The sequence below is a fragment of the Camelus dromedarius genome, chromosome 7 (genome assembly GCF_036321535.1).
Source record: "Camelus dromedarius isolate mCamDro1 chromosome 7, mCamDro1.pat, whole genome shotgun sequence".
NCBI classification, from domain to species: domain Eukaryota; kingdom Metazoa; phylum Chordata; class Mammalia; order Artiodactyla; family Camelidae; genus Camelus; species Camelus dromedarius.
In genome coordinates this window covers 11,555,006-11,572,166 of record NC_087442.1, presented here as the reverse complement: position 1 = coordinate 11,572,166, position 17,161 = coordinate 11,555,006, and the positions used below count along the sequence as shown (strand labels likewise).

General features: G+C 39.5%; 1 protein-coding gene across 2 annotated transcripts in view; it reads left to right on the top strand.

The window, feature by feature from the left end:
• Positions 1–17,161, top strand: part of AGK (acylglycerol kinase) — a 95,340-nt gene that overhangs the window by 67,861 nt on the left and 10,318 nt on the right. For both annotated transcript variants that reach the window (XM_031455505.2, XM_010989844.3), the window contains exons 11-13: positions 242–311; positions 10,853–10,932; positions 13,624–13,681. In XM_031455505.2, the coding sequence (XP_031311365.1) occupies positions 242–311; positions 10,853–10,932; positions 13,624–13,681 (208 nt within the window). The remainder of the gene's footprint in view (positions 1–241; positions 312–10,852; positions 10,933–13,623; positions 13,682–17,161) is intronic.

Below are 17,161 nucleotides of genomic sequence, written 5' to 3'. Positions count from 1 at the left end.
CTCTTTGCCAAAGCCTTCTCTTTGAATCCGCATCAGAGCCTTCCGCTGTATTTGTAGCAGTCATTCTTTATACTCTCTCATTCTGCTTTCTTGGAATATTTTGAAGGAATATGTCTTTTTCCTGAGCAAGCCATTAGTACTCTGGGCAGGAATGTGGTTGTGTATGTGTGTGTGTTTCTGTGTTAGGGGAGGGGCTGCTTAATTTTCACAATGTGACCATTTCCTTCTTGTTATCTTCTAGGCGTATTACAGATGCTACACTTGCTGTTGTGAAAGGAGAGACCATTCCACTCGATGTCTTGCAGATCAAGGTAAGGCTGTTTCTTGAGTTCGAAAAAATTAGCAAAGTAAGACACACGTATTAAAGAAGAATAAAATGTAATAGTTCAAATAGTTCAAATGTTGAAAACAACAGTCCCTTTTCTTATCCTTTCCTATACAAAGTATAAGTCCCCAGAGAAAATAATTTTACCTGTTTATTCTAGTTGGTATCTAATCAGTATGCTTATGAGACTACTTTTTAAAATTGTGATTTAAAAAACCCCACAAAACATAAAATTTACCATCGTAACTATTTTTAGCTGTGTAATTCAGTAGTGTTAAGTGTATGATACTACTTTTTGATTAGTCAGTTATAGACCTTATCCCTTTGTTATGCGTAAGGAGTGCTTTATATCACTTCTCAACATAATTGTATCACAATTTTTAGTTCCTCTGTTGATTACCTTTGGACCACAAGTGATTTCTCTCCTATGGTTGTTCTGAGTAGTGAAAGAGCTCATACGTATAAAACCCTTAGGACAGTGCCTGATTTCTTCTTCCCTGTTTATATGGTGGTCACCTCTTTATGCCATGCTCTGCCAAAGTCAGAGTCGAAACCTTTCTCATGTCCCATCTGTCCTTTGGCAGGCCTTGTCTTTGGAATTCAGGTTACTTAGTTGTCTTGCAATCTCAGCTCTCTGATGGGCTTAAGACGAATTATGATTTTATAGATTATCTGGCTTTTTCTCATTTTTAGCATGGGAATAATGTTCTTTGTTGCTTCCTACATCCTAGAGAGGAGCAGACTACCCATTTTTCTATTGTGTTGTCTAACATTTTCTTATTGATTTGCAGGTGAACTCATGAATTATTTTAGAAATATGTTTGTTGGCTATGCCCACTGAAGGGGATTAGAAGTAATGACACCCAAGAGCAGAGAGCATACCTGACCCAGATTTTGGTCTCTAAATACCATCCCCTAAAGGATTCTGGGGAGAGATTACTTTCAGAGGCAGGGCAAGGATGAGGCAAAGAACTACTTAAAAACTGTTGGAGACAACACAAAAAGACGTAGGAGCCAGCCTGATGGTATCCTACCGGCCAATTCTGGGACAGTTTGAATATCAAAAAGAATAATGCTAATAGATTATAATACATTAAATAAAAATGATGAATCTATTAATCTACAGTTATATTACAGAAGAATTGTCAGCTTGTAAATGTATAAGATATGACAGAATTAGACAATTACCATTTTGTAATCACTAGTGAAATAATTCAGGCAGGGATCATCAATGGATGCTAAACCCACTGAATAAAAGGTTGTTGAGAAACAAATATCCACACAGCCTCAAATTATCATAGGTTACTAATTACAAAGGGAAAAAATATACCTTTCTAGTAGAGAAATCTAGCATACACCACCTTAATCAAGTGATTAGATGGACATTATCTGCCTCCTAATGTTATATGTTGAGACGGATGCAGCATCATCTATGTGGTTTTCTGCCCAAAACGTTAATCTTAACTGAATCTAGGAATGAGAAAACAAATCCAAATTGTAGGACTTTCTAAAAGCAACCACTGATTTGGCTTCTTCAAAAATGTCAATGTCATGAAATCTAAAAGAAGATAGTCTGTTCAAGATTAAGGGAAACTAAAGAAATACTGTAATTAAATCCAATATGAGATACTGAATTGGAAAAATGAAAAATAGGGACAACCATAAAAGATACCAGAGATACTTTAATATGGATGATATATTATATATTATATGCCAATGTTAGATTTCTTGAGAGTGATGATGGTGTTATGGTTATGTTTGTGTATGTCCTTGTTCTTAGGAGATACGATACTGAAATATTAAGAGTGAAAGTTCATGAAGTCTGCAGTTTATTTGCAGATGATTTAACAATACTAGAAACATATACACACACAGATAAAACTCATGTGAAGAAATGTTGGCATGGTGAATCTGGGTGAGAGGTATGAATGGTGTTCATTGTGCATATAAAAAGGTGTTTGGTTTGACATCTTAACCAAAATTAAAATTTTGGAAGGAAGAAGACCCAATAGCCATTCCTGATTCTTGGCCAGAATCTTCTCTCAAAAAGAGTTTAATTCCTAGGGAAAAGATAGTCTCACTTAAATAGCTATTCCTTCTTCATCTAAATTCTGTCGTTCCCCCACCTGCCACCCCAGGAAAGGCAGATTTCTAAGAAGGCTGAGCCATAAAGCCAGATAATCCTATAAACAGTGGATCCCTGTTTATAGGGATTGTAAAGTATGGATCCCATACTTTACTCAGATTTGGCCTTAAAATGTACCAGCTACATTCAGGTTGTCCTCCAATGGCTATGCACATTTTGTGTTTATGCAAGTTTCCTAACACCTGTGAAAGAAGGGTCCACACTGTGTCGTGATTCCAAACTTCAGTCCTAAAATGTTGCTCTTAGTTGTACAGCATTTGCTACCTGCGTGCTGATGATTGGTGAGCCATGAGCGTGCAGCCCATTTCCCTTTGCTCTTTATGCAGTGGTACCTGGACTCGACTGTGAGTGGCCTCATTGGTCAGGATAAGAGTGATTTAAGTTGCAGTTGATTCTTTAGCGTATAATAAAGCTAAATCGTTCTCACAAAATGTGCTTTCAAGAAATGTCAGCGTAGGAAAGATAGTACAGATGAGCATCCGTGAAGATGTTATTTTTAAAAATTGTTACCAGAGGAGTGAATCAGGGTATCTCTTAATAACAATGATTTACTGCTTCTTATTTATGTGTGAGAAGTAATACGTTCCAGAGTAATTAAGTTTTAACTGGAAATTCTTTGATTGAGCTTGTATTTAAATGTCTCTTATCTCCTTTATCTTTTTCTTTCTGATTTTATGAGTTGATGAAACCAGTATCAAAGGTACCAGAGGCTCTGTAAATTGATAACATATCTGAGGAAGCAGAAAACTTTAAAAATCAATTCCTGGAAAACATAGTACAATAGCGTCTGTGTAGTTTCTCAGGCACCCAGCTAGGCTGAATTTGTCTTCTCTTTTTTCCTTATTTCTGGAAATTGCTTTCAGAATATGATGAAAAGCGTTACAGATGAAGTCTGATACCAGATTCCTCTTCTTTTAAAAAACAAACTAAAACACAATTGAACATGTAACTGAAGAGTCTCCAAAGATTAAAGAAATAGCCCTTGGAAGCTATAATAGTGCTTTATATCTGCATTTTCCGCTGGAAGTTCCCATCTCCTTAGGACCTCTGACACAGTGAGGAAGGCAAGATGTGTATTAGTATCTTCATTTGACAGATTTTTAAAAAGAGTTATCTGGTCATATAGCTAGTTGTGCTGGAGGCAGAAGTAGAATCTAAATTTTCCATCTCAAGGTCCATTGCTTTTTCCTTCACTTTTCCAGGTGGGATCACTCTTGGCTTAGCCCATGATCTTTAAGGCGCATTCTTCCCATGAGACATCTACAATGCCTAGAACTTGATTTTAAAGTAACTATGGTAAAGATGTATGGAATTCTTTCTAGTTCTTTCTTTTTGGTCTTTCTGTTGGACTGAGACCCTGCCAACCCAGAACTACATGAGGCTAGGGGAGGTGGTGAGAAGTGAGAATCTGTCTTTTTCTCCTGTCTGTCATTCCTGGCTAATGACACGGCTTCTTCTGTTAAAGCCCCGACTCGGATCCTTCTCTTACAAGGAGGCTTAGATCTGCTGTAGAGCTCCTTCTGCCTTGTGTCTCTCTCCATCTAGAATCCCTCAGAACTCCTGGATTAGGCAGCTGTCTAGTTGATAGGAATTGGTTTCTTTTCACCTTTCCTTAATTTTTTGGGGTTTTTTTTAAATTGAAGTACAGTCAGTTACAATGTGTCAATTTCTGGTGTACAGCACAATGTCCCAGTCATGCATATACATACATAGGTTTCTTTTCATATTCTTTTTTTTTAAAGTACTTTTTAAAAAACATTTTTTATTGATTTATAATCATTTTACAATGTTGTGTCAAATTCCAGTGTAGAGCACAATTTTTCAGTTATACATGAACATATATATATTCATTGTCACATTTTTTTTCTCTGTGAGCTACCATAAGATCTTGTATATATTTCCCTGTGCTATACAGTACAATGTTGTTTATCTGTTCTACAATTTTGAAATCCCGTCTATCCTTTCCCCCCTTCCGCCCCCTTGGCAACCACCAGGTTTGTATTCTATGTCTATGAGTCTGTTTCTGTTTTGTATTTATGCTTTGTTTGTTTGTTTTTGATTTTTTTTTTTTTTAGATTCCACATATGAGCGATCTCATGTGGTATTTTTCTTTCTGTTTCTGGCTTACTTCACTTAGAATGACATTCTCTAGGAGCATCCATGTTGCTGCAAATGGTGTTATGTTGTCAGTTTTTATGGCTGAGTAGTATTCCATTATATAAATACACCACATCTTCTTTATCCAATCATCCATTGATGGACATAGATGCAGAAAAAGCATTTGATAAAATTCAACACCCATTTATGATAAAAGCTCTCACCAAAGTGGGTATAGAGGGAACATATCTCAACATAATAAAAGCTATATATGACAAACCTACAGCCAGCATAGTACTCAACAGTGAAAAACTCAAAAGCTTCCCACTAAAATCTGGGACAAGACAAAGGTGCCCACTATCACCACTCCTATTCAACATAGTCTTGGAAGCCCTAGTCGTATTCTTTTTCATTAAAGGTTATTACAAGATATTGAACATAGTTCCCTGTGCTATACAGCTGAAACTTTTAAAATCTATTTTTATATATAGTGGCTAACATTTGTAAATCTCGAACTCCCAGATTTATCTCTTCCCATCCCCTTTCCCCAGTAACCATAAGATTGTTTACTATGTTTGCGAGTCTGTTTCTGTTATGTAGATGAGTTCATAGTGTCCCTTTTTTTTTTTTTAGATTCCACATATGTGAGATATATGGTATTTTTCTTTCTCTTTCTGGCTTACTTCACTCAGAATGACAATCTCCAGGTCCATTCATGTTGCTGCAAATGGCATTATTTTATTCTTTGTTATGGCAGAGTAGTATTCCATTGTATAAATATACTACAACTTCTTTATCCAGTCATCTGTCGGTGGACATTCAGGTTGCTTCCATGTCTTGACTATTGTATATAGTGCTGCTAGGAACATTGGGGTGCATGTATCTTGTTCCTTAAGTTTTGTTCCAATCAGCTCTTTCTGTTATTTTCCTCTGCAAACCATGAGGCCACTTACCCACAGGGATTTACTCTTTCCAGGGGTATCTCTGACTTAGGGCAAACTCATCACCTTTTCAGTTAAGAGCTGTCTGTGTGCCTGTTTCTGTATCTGTTTGTGTGTTCTGACCTCTCCGTCTCATAATCTGACGTGTGCCCAGACCTTCATTGGGCTAAGATGTAGTGGTGCTTTATCCGTTGCCTTATACGCTTTCCATCCGACCTTGCTTACTTCCCTGTGCTTGTGACCAGTCTCTCCGCTACTGACCCTCAGGCCTATTCTCAATCCCAAGGGCTCTGTGCCCACCTGCTTCTTTGAAACTTCCCACTCTTCTCTTCACACTCATTTCCAGTTGTCGAGAGCCATTCCTGTCCCTTTGCTAGGATGTAGCGCCCCAATTCAGTGGGACCTTAAGGTTACGAGACTTCTTAGTTCTAAAGTTCTTCCCCCAACACGAAGAAAGAGAAAACAGTCCTAGAGCACCAGTCAGGAAATCTTGAGTACTTATCCCAGCACTCTTTGCCTACACTACATGCTTTAGAACAGCCTTTCCCCAAGGAGTATTGCTTAGGCAAGATGTCTTCCCAGAGAAGGGTTGCACAGTTAACAACTCAGGAAACCTGCATATTGTATTTCTCCTTTTGGAAATTTACAATGTTTACTGACATATTAAAGACTCCAAGAAGAACCGCAGTAAACATAACTTGTTTCATACCAAATAAGTTTGGTATTTCCCACCTTATTTCAACACGGAATCTTCTAGCATTATCATCATCATTATCATTATTAGATATAATGCTTATTAACGTCTTAAGAAACATTTGGGAAATGTTCCTGTAGATACAGCAAACCAGTCACATAGTGTTGTTTCTCTCCTTTAGGCTAGAACACTCTTTCTTCACTTGTTTCTTTTCTTTCTCTCTACTTCTCTCACCAGCCTCCCAAACCTAGGTACTTTATTTTTTCTTCTTTCATTTTTAGGGAGGACTGGGGAAATCACTATGGTATATACTTACTATTATAATACAGTGTCTTTCCTCCATGGACCTGGTCTCTCTCTCTCTCTCTTTTTAATTAGCATGCATCTTCCCTAGCCCAATGCTGTACGATTCAGCCTTGTTCACTCTTCAGTACTATATAGTGCTTAGCTCACTGTTGGGAACCTCCTAGGTAGATCTTCAAAAATTATAATGAATAAATAAAAGAATGAATCCAGGATTTATATAGCTATCAATGTAGATATAGACATACACACACATATATGCATATATATGTATATGCTGGATAAAAAAATATAGTTAAATTACATTGAAAATTCCTTCTACCCCCCCTACCCACTCCCTCTGTCAACCACCAGTCTGTTCTCTGTATTATCTGTGAACTTGTGGGGGTTTTGTTTGTTTGTTTGTTTGTTTTTTGGTAAATTTGTTGTTCTTTTTAGATTCCATGTATTAGGGAAATGTCTTTGTCTTTCTCTGACTTACTGTCTTTCTCTGACTTATTTCATTTAGCACAATGCCCTCAAGGTCCATCTATGTTGTCACAAATGGCAAGATTTTGTTCTTTTTTATGGCTGAATAATATTCCTTGTGTGTGTGTGTTCATGTGTGTGTGTGTGTAGCACAATTTCTTTATCCTTTCATCTATTGACGGACTCTTAGGTTGTTTCCATATCTTTGCAGTTGTTAATAATGCTACAATGAATATGGGTGTGCATATATCTTTTGAGTTAGTGTTTTTGTTTTCTTTGGGTAAATACCTAGAAATGGAATTGCTGGATCATATGGTAGTTCTATTTTTAAGTTTTTGAGGAAGCGCCATACTGTTTTCCATAATGGCTGCAGCAATATACATTCCCACCAACAGTACATGAGGGTTCTTTTCTCCATGTCCTTGCCAGCACTTGTTATTTCTAGTCCTTTTGATAATAGCCTTTCTAACAGGTGTGACGTTTTATCGCATTGTGGTTTTGTTTGCCTTTCTCTGATGATTGATGATGCTGTGCATCTTTTCATGTTGCTGTTGGCCATCAGTATGTCTTCTTTGGAAAAATGTCTATTCCTATCCTCTGCCTATTTTACAAGTGGATTTTTTTTTCTATTGAGTTGTATATGTCCTTTATATATATGTTGGATATTAATCCCTTATCAGATACATGATTTACAAATATTTTCTCCGATTTATTGGGTTGCCTTTTCATTTTGTTGATGGTTTCCTTCCTTTACTGTACAGAAACTTTTAGTATGATGTAGCCCCATTTATTTATTTTTGCTTTTGTTGTTTTGCTTTTGGTGTCAGATCGAAAAATGATGGCCAAGATTTAAGTTAGGAAGCTCACCCCCTATGTCTTCTTCTAGGAGTTTTGTTTCAGGCCTTACATTCAAGTCTTTCATGCATTTTGAGTTAATCTTTGTATGATGTAAAATAATGGTCCAGTTTCATTCTCTTGCATGTTTTCCTAGCACCATTTATTGGAGAGACACCTTTCTCCATTGTGTATTCTTGCTCCTCTGTCATAAATTAATTGACCATACATGTATGAATTTATTTCTGTAATCTGTTCTGTTCCATAGATTTACGTGTCTATTTTTATGCTGATACCATCTAGTTTTAATTAATATAGCTTTGCAATATATTTGAAATCAGGGAGTGTGACACCTCCGGCTTTGTTCCTCTTTCTCAGGTTGCTTTGGCTATTTGGATTTTTTTTGTGGTTCCATACAAATTTTAGCATTATTTGTTCTAGTTCTTTGAAAAATGCCATTGAAATTTTGAATGCATTGAATCTGTAATGAGTAATAAGGACATTTGAACATCATTAATTCTTCCAATCCAGGAGTATAGACTATCTTCCCATTTATCTGTGTCATTTTCAATTTCTTTTATTAATGTCCTATAGTTTTCAATATACAGATCCTCCATGTCCTTCATTAAATTTACTCCTAGATATTTTATTCCTTTTGATGCAATTTTAAATGGGATTGTTTTCTTCCTCTTTCTGATGCTTTGTTATTAGAGTAGAGAAATGCCACAGATTTTTGTGGGTTGATTTTGTATCTTGCAACTTTATTGAATTTATTGGTTCTATCATGTCATCTGTAAATAGTTTTACTTCTTCCTTCCCACTTTGGATGCCTTTTATTTCTTTTTCTTGCCTAATTGCTCTGGCTAAGACTTCCAATACTATGTTGAATAAAAATGGTGAGAGCGGGCATTCTTGTCTTTCTTGCTCATGATCTTAGAGGAAAGTCTTTCAGCTTTTACCATTGAGTATGATGTTAGCTGTGATCTTGTCATATATGGCCTTTATTATGTTGAGGTATGTTCTACCTATACGCATTTTGCTGAGAATTTTTATCATAAATCAGTGTTGAATTTTGTCACATACTTTTTCTGCATCTAGTAAGATGATCATATGATTTTTCCTGTATTTTGTTAATGTGGCATTCGCATTGACTAATTTGAGGATGTTGACCCATCCCTGCGTCCCTGGAATAAGTCCTAGATGATTTATGGTGTATTGTCCTTTAAATGTATGGTTAAATTTGGTTTGCTTATATTTCATTGAGAATTTTTTCATCTATTTTCATCAAGAATGTTGGCCTTTAATTTTCTTTTCTTGCATTATCCTTGTATGGTTTTGATATCAGAGTAATGCTGGCCTCATAAAATCAATTGGAAAGAATTCCCTCCTCTTTTTGAGGGGCGGGGGTAGAATCTGAGAAGGATTTGTATTAATTCTCCTCTGAATATTTGATAAAATTCACCAGTGAAACTGTCTGGCCCTGGACTTTTGTTTGTTGAGAGGTTTTTATTACTGATTCAGTATCTTTGCTAGTAATCAGTCTGTTCAGATTTTACCTTATTCTTTAAAGTTGATAGTTTGACTTAAAACTTCTGTTGTGTGTTCCCTGACCCTCCATCTCCTTCGCTCCCTCACTCATTATACAGTTGCACTTGCTCTGTAGTTTCATGATACTTGATACATAGCTCTGTTCTGTGAACCTACTGCATTGTGTTGTCATTGTCTGTGCCTGTGTACCCCCATATACCTTGAGCTCTTTGAGGGCAGGCATTTTTTATCGCTATTTCCTCATATGCAATATATATCCGTTAATGATGGTTCATGAAAAACATGAGTGAATGAGTGGGTGGACGATCAGCTTCGTATAGTTGGGGTGGCTCGAGCCCCGCCGTCCTTCACAGTATCCACTCGGCACCCAGGAGACTAACACGTCATTGCTGTGGCTGCCAGTCGTGAGTTGCCTCACCGTCCCCTCTCTGCGCTACCATTTCTCCCTTGTTCCCATTTCCCTTGCTTAAGCAGGTCCAGAGAGCAGAAAAGCAACTCTGCTTCAACAGATACACAAGCAAGGAATGAGCGGCCAGGGACCTTTACTTGCAGGCTGGCCCTCAGCTGGAAAACCCTCACTGTTTCAGCGTGGTGGGAACGGGAGTGAAAGCGGGATTGGAGGAGGACTGAGAGGGGATCGCTACCTCTCTTAAGACTTAAACAATTTCTCTAGGCCAGCAACTTACAGTGCAAAGGATTCTCCTCCAGTTCCTAATCTTCTGCTTAGACTGGCTGTGATGGTGGCATGGCAGAAACTGAACTGGCTGTGTGCCTGTGTAGCGATTGCTGTGGGGTTGTGTCTAGCATTTGGCAGCTCTCTTTAGAATGCACAGGTACCCTTTCAGAATCCTGGTGTGTACATTTTCATGTAGGAAAGTCTGTCATGGAGGATAAACTCTTAGCGGCAGTGGCTCTATTCTGTGTTTTCTATATATTGCTAAACTCACTGATTTATTAGAATCTCACTGATTATAATATGCAGTATTTGGCCATAAAGCATTGGACTAAATCCACATCCCTTTTTATTCCGACTTGTTATGACAAATATCTGGCTGTATTTTCAGATATTCAGGTGAAACATTCTGGAGTACATACCAAGATTCCTGTCTTCCTTGACAGCTCTTGGCCCTCCAAAGAGAATGCAGGCTTAAATTATCTTTGTCTTGGACAAACGTAAGAGAGAGAAGAAATTCCAGCTGACCCAACTAATTGGTCCAAGAATCAGCATAATGATTACAGTCTGATGTTAGATAATATGTTTTCATGTCAACAGATTCATGAGGCCTAATACATAAAAATTTGTTTCATTTTACAGTACAGTTAATTCAAGTACTTTCACTCAGCACTCACAGAGTTAATTAAACTTTGAATCTCCCTTTTAGAATTTGGGTTCGATGAAATGAAAAGTAGGCCATGAACATCTGCTGGTTACTTATCAGCAGAGAGTTCCAAGTGAATTGTCATTATTAATTTAACTAAATGTATTTAACTTCCAGGGTGAAAAGGAACAGCCTGTGTTTGCCCTGACTGGCCTTCGATGGGGATCCTTCCGAGACGCCGGCGTCACAGTCAGCAAGTAAAGGGTCACTCTCGTAATGTGTTAGTCTGCCCCTGCCTTTGACATTTTAGTATGTAGTGATCTGGGAATAAATGTGGTGGACCTGGAGGCGGAGTTATGTATGAATAATAGAGGTAGAGGTTTAAATCTTATGTGCAGAAAGGTTGGGGAAAGTTCCAGTTTCCTCCACACTAGCTTGGTGGTAGCTAAAGTGGAGCAGAGTGCGCCCCTCTTTCTGACATATCTGAGCGTGGGTTAGGCCAAGCTGGACCCAAGGGCGTCTGGGAGGCCTCTCCGCCTGCAGCCTGCTTAGCTGGGTACCAGGTGAAGGGTGCCGCTGGGCCACAGCCTCGTGGAGCTTTTACATCCCTGGTTGGAAGACTCCCCCTGAGAGGTGTTCTTTCTGAAGGCCCAGCAGATCCACAGACCCCGGGCTGCCTCTTTCAGAGGAGGAAGAAAGGCAGATGCCTGGCTCTGGTGTCTGATGGAAGAAACAGGCCTGTGGAGGAGGTAATTAGAGGGCCACTGCTGGCTTTTTGTGGGAATGGGCTTAGTTTTGGAGAATTCATTGTGTAAAATAAAACTTCTGGCTTGGAAAGAGGGTGTGTCCTGTTCCCTGTGATGCAGAGAGATTGTGCAGGCAGAGGTTTCCTGAGGCAGGACTGAAGGAGACACGGCATGAGGTTTGCTTCCTCTCTGGTGGGCATTATTTTTTTCTGCACCTTTTCTTGAAAACGGGCTTGCAATTTGAGTATAGTTTAAATAAATTGTGGTTGATTGCACACACAGCTTTTATCAAGAAACCCCTCTTTGACTTTGTAGGCATTCCTGCCACACTTTCTTTACAGAAATTTTCTTTCACTGGTGTCACTCTGTTCTTCCTGCTAATCAAGTCCCTGACAGTAGGGCTGTCCAAAGAGAGAGATTTCTGTGTTATGGCTCACACTGCATTCTTTACTATGTCACAGCTTTTCTTTGCAAGTGTGCCACAATTATCTTGATTGCACAAGTCATCTTGCATCTGCTGTGTAATCTCAAGCAGCAGCACTTTGCCAAGAGGGATTACTTAGTTTCCCCTGATAGTCTGGCGAGAGCAGATTGCTCTCCAAACGTGTTAAGCACCTGTTAGGAATGGGTCAGTCCCTTTAGAAATATGATAACACGTGCCCGTATTTCGACTGATTTCTAAACAGTGGATTTTAACGTTCTGGTGCTGGTTACCTAATAGCTGGATGCGGACCATCCGCTGAGTCACTCCATGTGTTATGGAAGGAACAGTCTGGATGTGGGAAACCACTTCCTGGCTGGCCTTAGGAAGGCTGCGAGCCACGGTATCAGAATTTGCTGTGGACAGAGGTGAAGGGAGCTGCAGGCAGTTTAGAAATGAAACTGCCTTGGCTGGGGTGTTTTTCTGACTGGCTGTTTGGGGAAAGAAGTCAGTCATTAAGTAACCTGTCAAATAAAACACAAAAAGAAAAACATCAGATGATCTAGGCCTCATTAACAGCATCACGGTACTTCCCTGAATTGTACAGTGGTTCTGCACTGCTCACTGCAGACCCACTCTCCTTGTTCTGGCTCCTTAACCCACCATCCGCCCCCCCCACCCCCCGATTACATAGTCGTGTGTCTTTAAAGCTTCTGCTCTGGCTCTTATGCTCAGTGTTTCCCGGACTTTGGCTGTTCCTCCTGCCTGCAGTGACTCCCTCCCCTCTTCCGTGTATGTAAGTCCAACCCTTGTTTCTGGGTTTCAGACCCTCACTCTGTCCTTGTGTCATTCATTACACCAGCGTGGCTGCTCCACTGAATTTAGGCCCTTAATGATTTCTTGTCCCTTCTTGCCTCCCCTTACCAATAAATAGTGATCAGTTTATACCATGTCATGTGAACATATAGTCGTTTGTTGTTTTCTATTACTTTTTTGGGTCTTATTTCCTCACATTAGAAGCCCTCAAAGGCAAGAATTTTATACTCTTTGTATTTATTGCTTCTGTTTCCTCCATTTACACAGTAGGTGCTAAATAAATGCATATTGCTCCGAATCAAATAGAAGGCAGATAAGATGGGCTAGTAGGTGACAGAGACACGTCTTAAGAGAGAAATCTTCTTTATGCCACTTTTCTAATTCCACCGAGGCATCGTTTTCTCTCGGTAGCTTTATGTGTTGAGCCACATGAAGCAGACCCTCTGTGTTTCCAGATTTAACATTTGCCATTTTCAAGCTGTGTAACACGAGTAATGTGAAATTATGCTGATTTACAGATTTTAATTGTCTGTCTGTGTGTGAGAGAGAACGTGGTGCACAGGATCCGGCCATTTAGCTCCTGAGTCAGAGCACCCGGCATCTGTGCTATTGCAGCTTTATCATTCTCCACTCACTCGGAATGTGTACTCAGCTGTATTCCATGGTGGAAAGTACATATCACAGGGATACCTGTGGATTCAGAGTGCGTCAGGGAGCCTCGGATTATATATCCCTTGTAAATTGCAAGGCTCTATCTGCTGTATAACTAATTCCGTACTGCTTGCCATGGCATTCAAATGCAGATTAAAAACTTACTCTATTACTTTTTTATGCTGACCCAGTCTCCAAGCCTCCAGAGCCGACACTCAGTAGTGGTGTAACTCCAATGTATTATCTGAATGGTGTCTAGCACATTGATCATTCTTTTAATATTCTAATTCGATTTTTATCTTGATCTTTCTCAGGTACTGGTATCTGGGGCCTCTAAAAACCAAAGCAGCCCACTTTTTCAGCACTCTTAAGGTAAATGCAGTTTACAATGTAGAAATTTGCCTTCTGTTATTTTGTTGTTATTCTGTGATATACGTATTTGGAAGTTTTAAAAATTGCTTGCTACAGATGTATATGGCATGCTCCAGTACTAAAATGAGGCATAGTTCCTTAACTTATAAATGCAGAAAGCATTCCTATTCTGATACCTCTCATCTGCCAACTTATGCTCTGCATTACCAAGCCCATATGTGATTTCATTTTAATATTTCACTCCCCTTTGCCTTTTCAATGACTCACTCTTACCAGACAAACCTTGAACACAATGACCAATATCTCATTAATTATTTGCAAGTGTGTCTATATTAGTATCTGAAAATGAATTGAAGATTTGTATCTCGATATATCTAATCATACAGGCTTGTATATAATATAGTGGGTTTCAAGCTGTGCTTTGTGCTCCAAACTGTGTTTTTGGTGTTTTTTTGTTTTCAAACAAGCCAAATATGGGTAGTGGTTACTGTACGGGACAACCCAGATACAGAACAGTCCCATCATCAGAGAAAGTTCTCTCCGGCAATGCTGCTGGACTTTACAATGAAGAGTATTGGCAGAGGGAAAAGCGCAACCATGTATGTTAATGCGAATGCTAACAGAAAAGTCATACTTACCTGTGTACTAGATACTGTGTTCAACTTTTATGCAAATCAAGCTAATATATTTACAGTTTGGCTGGCCAATCTGAAAACTGACAGGTAAAGTTTGAATGTAGTGAAAAGTTAGGTTCTAATATTAATATTCAGAGTATCAAGTGTTTTTCTAATTATAAAAGTAATAGATGTCCATCGCAAAACATTTGGAAAACAGCTCCCTTTACCTTCTAAATAAATTCCACTTGGATGAAAGAAATGTTAAAAAAAAAAAAAAAGGACCATTAAAGTGCTAGGGGTAACCAATCTACATGATTATTAAGATGAACCTGGAATGGGGAACAAGGACTTCCTACACCTCAGGCTAATTGTGTTAGTAAAATGCATTATTGCTGTGGCTTGAAGGAATAATTTCATTGTTGGAGTACTGAGTGCATTTAAGAAGAAACAGAGTAACTGTGTATTTAAGTTGTAGAACCTGGGAGAATATAAACAATTACTGCATATCTATTGTGTGACAAACCCCGCTATATATTTGGAATACAAAATCAAATAAGACAGCTTTCCTGCCCTCAAGAGGTATTCATGTGTTGGGGAGTGAGGTCCAAGTAAATCAGCAGTTCGGCAGGTGCATTGAGAGAAACACGGAATCAGATGGGAGCAGAGGGGAGAGGCATTAACTCTGACTGAAGGTCAGTAATGTTGGCCAGGGAGGGTGACTTTTGCTAAATTTTGAAATTACATACAGGACTAGATAAAGGTCGTTCCGTGCAGAGAGGCCAGGGTGTGTGAAGTCAACAGTGGCGTGACATGGTCTTTAATCATGGCCCGTGCAGCAGAATGGCAGGAAGGAGGGTTTTAGGTCAGGGCCGCTTATGTCAGGTTTTGATGTGGGATCTGACTTTTCTCATTAAAGTGCTGGGGAGCTTTTGAGTCTGAAGCAGGGGAATGACACGAGCAGATCTGCATTTTAGAAAAATTGTTTGGTACCAGGGTGTACAAGAGAATGGCCGTGGGTAATTAAAGGCAACAGCGTCTGCTAGCGGATTGTTTAAGTCATCCAGGTGAGAAGCAATGAGGTACAGACCAGGGGGTCACGGTGAATATTGACAACAGAGGATGGATAAAGAGGTGGAATCCTTAAAAGTTGGAAGGAGAGCATAGGATTCCCAGATTTCTCATTTGAGGGCCTGGAGTTTGGGAACTAGAGTTTTTCATTAATACCGGTAATATTAGAGTATGATCAAGTTTGTGAAGAAAGGTAAAATTTTCAGCTTGGCATGTATGAAGGTGAACCTACTGGTGGTACAGACAAGTGGAGGTAAAGTTGTGACTTAGGTCTGGAGTCCAGCAGAGAGATCTAGGCTAAAGAAGTAGACTTAAATGTCCTACGTGTATGAGTTGTATTGAGCTATGGGTTTGATGAAGTTACTATTGAGAAAAGATGGCCAGAAATAATAATCATTTAAAGAGCGAGAAGTGATGACTAGGACCTGCTAAGAGAGAAACGAGGAGAAATTGCTGACATAGAAGCCAACGGGAAAGAGAATTTCAAGAAGAAAGTGAGATTTCACGAAGCAACAGCAAAGAGTGTAAATAAAGACAGGAAAGTAAGTATCCATTGAACTTGGCAACCTCTGAAGATTTGGTAACCTCCTAAGAGGAGGGGCTGGTGCCTTATTGAAGAGAGTTTAGGAGTAAGTGGGAGATAAAGAAGTGGAGGCAGCAGAGCCAGTCCTTCAAGAAGCTTGACTTTGAAGGGAAGGCAATAAAAGGCAAAAGCTAGTGAGAAATATGGGGTCAGCAGAGTGGGGTTTTTTTTTTTTTTTCCCAATTGTTGAGATATCCATGTCTTTATCCCCTCAAACAAAAGTAAAAAAGGGAGGAGGTGAGACAAAAGACACAAAGAGCATGACTGAATTAGCCAATGCCATGAGTGACTGGAAGGGTCCTCGATCCAAAGTCCTGGCTTAGCCTTGGACAGGGGAAGGGCCACCTTCTTCCTTGAGACAGGAGAGAAATAAAGGAGAGGTCCAGATAGAAACAGATTTACGAAGAGCTGAGGCAGTTCTCACTGACGTCCTGATAGTCTCGCTGAAGTGTAGCAGGCACGGTGGTCTTTTGAAAACAAGGTGGACGGCGGTGCCAGTGGTGATGGTGTAGGGGATTTTGAAGGAAGATGAAAATAGGGAGGTTTAGAAGGATTATCAAGGGGCATCGAAGACCTTAGACCAAGAATTTGTTGTGACCTGGATATGCTCGGCTGGGTGATTGCTTTTCCCCGTATCAGTATTCAGCAGGAGTATTTTATTTTCCCTCTAGTAATATTGAGCCATGATATAGAAGTACAGACAGGATTGATCCAGAATTGGAGCCTTTCAGTGCATGTATTATGGAAGACTGAAAACACAAGATGGCCAAGAGCAATGAAAAAGAGTGAAGTAGAGTAACCCACTGTTCATTTGGTTGGCACTGAGGAGTGGAGTGGTCAGGGACTCGAGTTCTCAATGTGTGTGGTTAGGATCTTCCAAGGCCCCCAAATCACACCCCTCTCGTCCTCCTCTGAGATGGAACCAAGTTATGAAAAGAAATGCAGGAGCAAGACAGATGGAAATCAACATACCAGCTTTATAAAAGCCAGCAGTGAAGGACACAGCTTGATACATGGTCACAATCCAATTTCCTAGTACTCCAGATTGAATCCATCCAGCTTCACTGCGTGAAGAAGCAGTGGATGTGTGAGTCTGCAGGACGACCACTTTCAGAGAGAAGACAAGGAGTTGGGTCTTTCTGGGCTTGGGGAGGAGTAACCGATGGAGTGAGAGAAGTCAGAATTGTTCCTCTTTTTAATTCACCACATGGA